Source organism: Arachis ipaensis, chromosome B06 (assembly GCF_000816755.2).
Source record: "Arachis ipaensis cultivar K30076 chromosome B06, Araip1.1, whole genome shotgun sequence".
NCBI lineage: Eukaryota > Viridiplantae > Streptophyta > Magnoliopsida > Fabales > Fabaceae > Arachis > Arachis ipaensis.
In genome coordinates, this window is record NC_029790.2 from 129,914,839 (window position 1) to 129,917,433 (window position 2,595).

A 2,595-nucleotide genomic window follows, 5' to 3' on the forward strand; every position below is an offset into this window, starting at 1 on the left:
CCCAATAATTGTAAGATTTTTGGATGTAGAAAATGATCAATTCCGTCCTAAAGAAGATAATGAAGATATTCTTAGTCCTAAAGTACCATATCTTAGCGCCATTGGAACGCTAATGTATCTTGCTAATAATACACTACTCGATATATCATTTGCTGTGAATTTACTAGCAAGGTATAGTTCCTCTCCAATCAGAAGACATTGGAATGGAATCAAACAAATCTTTCGACATATTCATGGAACGGTTGATATGGGATTGTTTTACCCATATGGATCTAAGTCACAACTAGTTGGCTATGCAGATGCAGGCGATACTTGTCTGATCTATACAAAGGGAGATCTCAAACATGATATCTGTTCACATATGGTGGTACAGCTATTTCATGGAGGTCCACAAAACAGATGATAGCAGCAACCTCCTCTAATCATGCTGAAATACTAGCGATACATGAAGCTAGTCGCGAGTGTTTTTGGCTTATGAGTCTGATCCAATATATTATGTCATCATGTTGACTGATTGATTATAAGATAGCTCCAACTGTCCTGTTTGAAGATAATACAGCATGTATTGCTCAACTTAAGGGTGGACACATCAAAGGTGATAGAACAAAGCATATTTCTCCCAAATTCTTCTTCACTCATGATCTTCAAAATCAAGGGACAATTGATGTCCGACAGATCCGCTCAAGTGATAATCTGGCAGATTTATTTACAAAGTCACTCTCAAAATCCTCTTTCTTGATAAGGTTTTTAATGAGCCAGTCCCCATCAAAGGATATTGTATTCTTTTTCCTTTACTAAAATTTTTTCCTATTTGGTTTTTCTTTAGTAAGATTTTAGTGAGACATAATTCTAAATGGTCATTCAAGAGGAGTGTTATGATAAGTGTGAAGTGGATTTAAGGTGGATGACTATTTCTCTATGTTTTTGAGAATGTCAAGAAAGATTGTATAATTAATTAAGTTTGAAAAGGTGACCCTTATATGTATATAAATAGAGGTTTTGGTCCAAAGGAATATATACACATGAATAATAAACATCTCTCTTTATACAAAAATTTTCCTCTTCTCTCTTTTATACGTTCCTAATATATATAATATTAATTTACTTATATTATTATAGTGAGATAATTCATAAAACTCATTAATTATTATATAATTAAATTAAATTTTAAATAATAAATTTTGATAATATAAAAATAAAGTATTAATCTAAAATATTGATTAATATGAGTAAACAAATTTTCCTTTAATAATTTTTCTTTGAAAAAGTCTAAAGAATCAATACTTTTATTAAAATTTGACCAGCATCTAATTAGCAAAAAAAATTGAGTAATCTTACATCATTAGATGTAATCTCACACCATTAAAAATATAAATAATGACTAATTGATGACTACAAATCATAAAATCTACTCCTATATCATTCCTCTTTTTCTTTTACTACTCGATCGTTATCAGCTCATTATATAACCAGCAAAGGGCTAGCTAGTTAAGGCAATCGGAAGAAGAAATATAATTGAATTTGAAGAAGCCAATAACAATGGTTAATTTCTATGTTAATCGTAGACCTTCCTTGATCTCTTCCATTGTGCTGATTTTCCTTTTACTTGATGCATCCTCATTATCCTATGCAGCAAACAGAGTTGTGGAAATAAACGTAATATGCAAGAACAAAGACCTGATGGAAGACGACGTACCCTTCCGTGTGTGTTACAACCTTCTAAACTCAATTCCTGGTGGTGCAAAGGGTAAAGATCTCGTTACCCTAGTACGGTACACAATTGGCGTGGTACGTGCCAAAATTACGAACACAATCCATTTCATCGACTCTTTGATTGTGAATTCGCGTAATTCTAGTTTAAAGGATCACTACGAGACGTGTTTGGACCACTTCGGCGAAGAAGGCGCGCTCGGCAGCATTGATTACAGCGGAGAATTGTTGGAGAAAGGAGATTACCTGGGCGTGAATGTGGCTGCTAGTGCTGTCAATACCTTTATTGATGATTGTGTTTATGGAGAATCACCATCTGATCATCCTTTACCTGATCCATCTAGGCTCCCTCAACATGCTTCTAACGTTGAGAAACTTGTTGACATAATTATGGCTATTGCAAAGTTACTATACACAGGTTAATAATTAATTAGTTTAGCTAGTGCTTTAATTTGTACTTGAAGCTTAAAAGTTGGTGTTCATTGTTCAGGGTTTTTATGATATATAAATAAAGGCCAACAATATAAATAATACGAAATGAATTAATCTCCACACACAAGTCTTTTTGCTATACAAGTCTTACAAGTTCTGAAATTCACTTACTTTTAAAACGCGCCTCTTATAACACACGCTCTTTCTTAACAGATTTTTCGATCAACGCGCGCACGTTCTTCTTCCTTTTCGTTATCGTTGTCATCAACACCATCTCTTCTTATTCCTCCTCCTTTTTTCATTGGATTTTCTTCTCTTCCTTTCTTTTTCTCTTTCTCCCCCATCATCAATTATCTCGTTGTTAAATATAATGAATAATTCAAGTTCAGATTGTCAATTGAATCAGAACAAAATTGATTATTATTTTTTAATCCAATCAAGTGACTGAGGTGT

At 33.2% G+C, this 2,595-nt stretch overlaps 1 protein-coding gene across 1 annotated transcript; it reads left to right on the top strand.

The window, feature by feature from the left end:
• Window positions 1,540–2,133, top strand: LOC107647495. The gene has a single exon (XM_016351566.1). It carries the CDS (start codon window positions 1,540–1,542, stop codon window positions 2,131–2,133), a length of 594 nt encoding a protein of 197 aa, XP_016207052.1.

Excerpts from the sequence above, each read along its gene's own strand:
- LOC107647495 (XM_016351566.1), top strand. The coding sequence starts at position 1,540 with ATGGTTAATTTCTATGTTAATCGTAGACCTTCCTTGATCTCTTCCATT.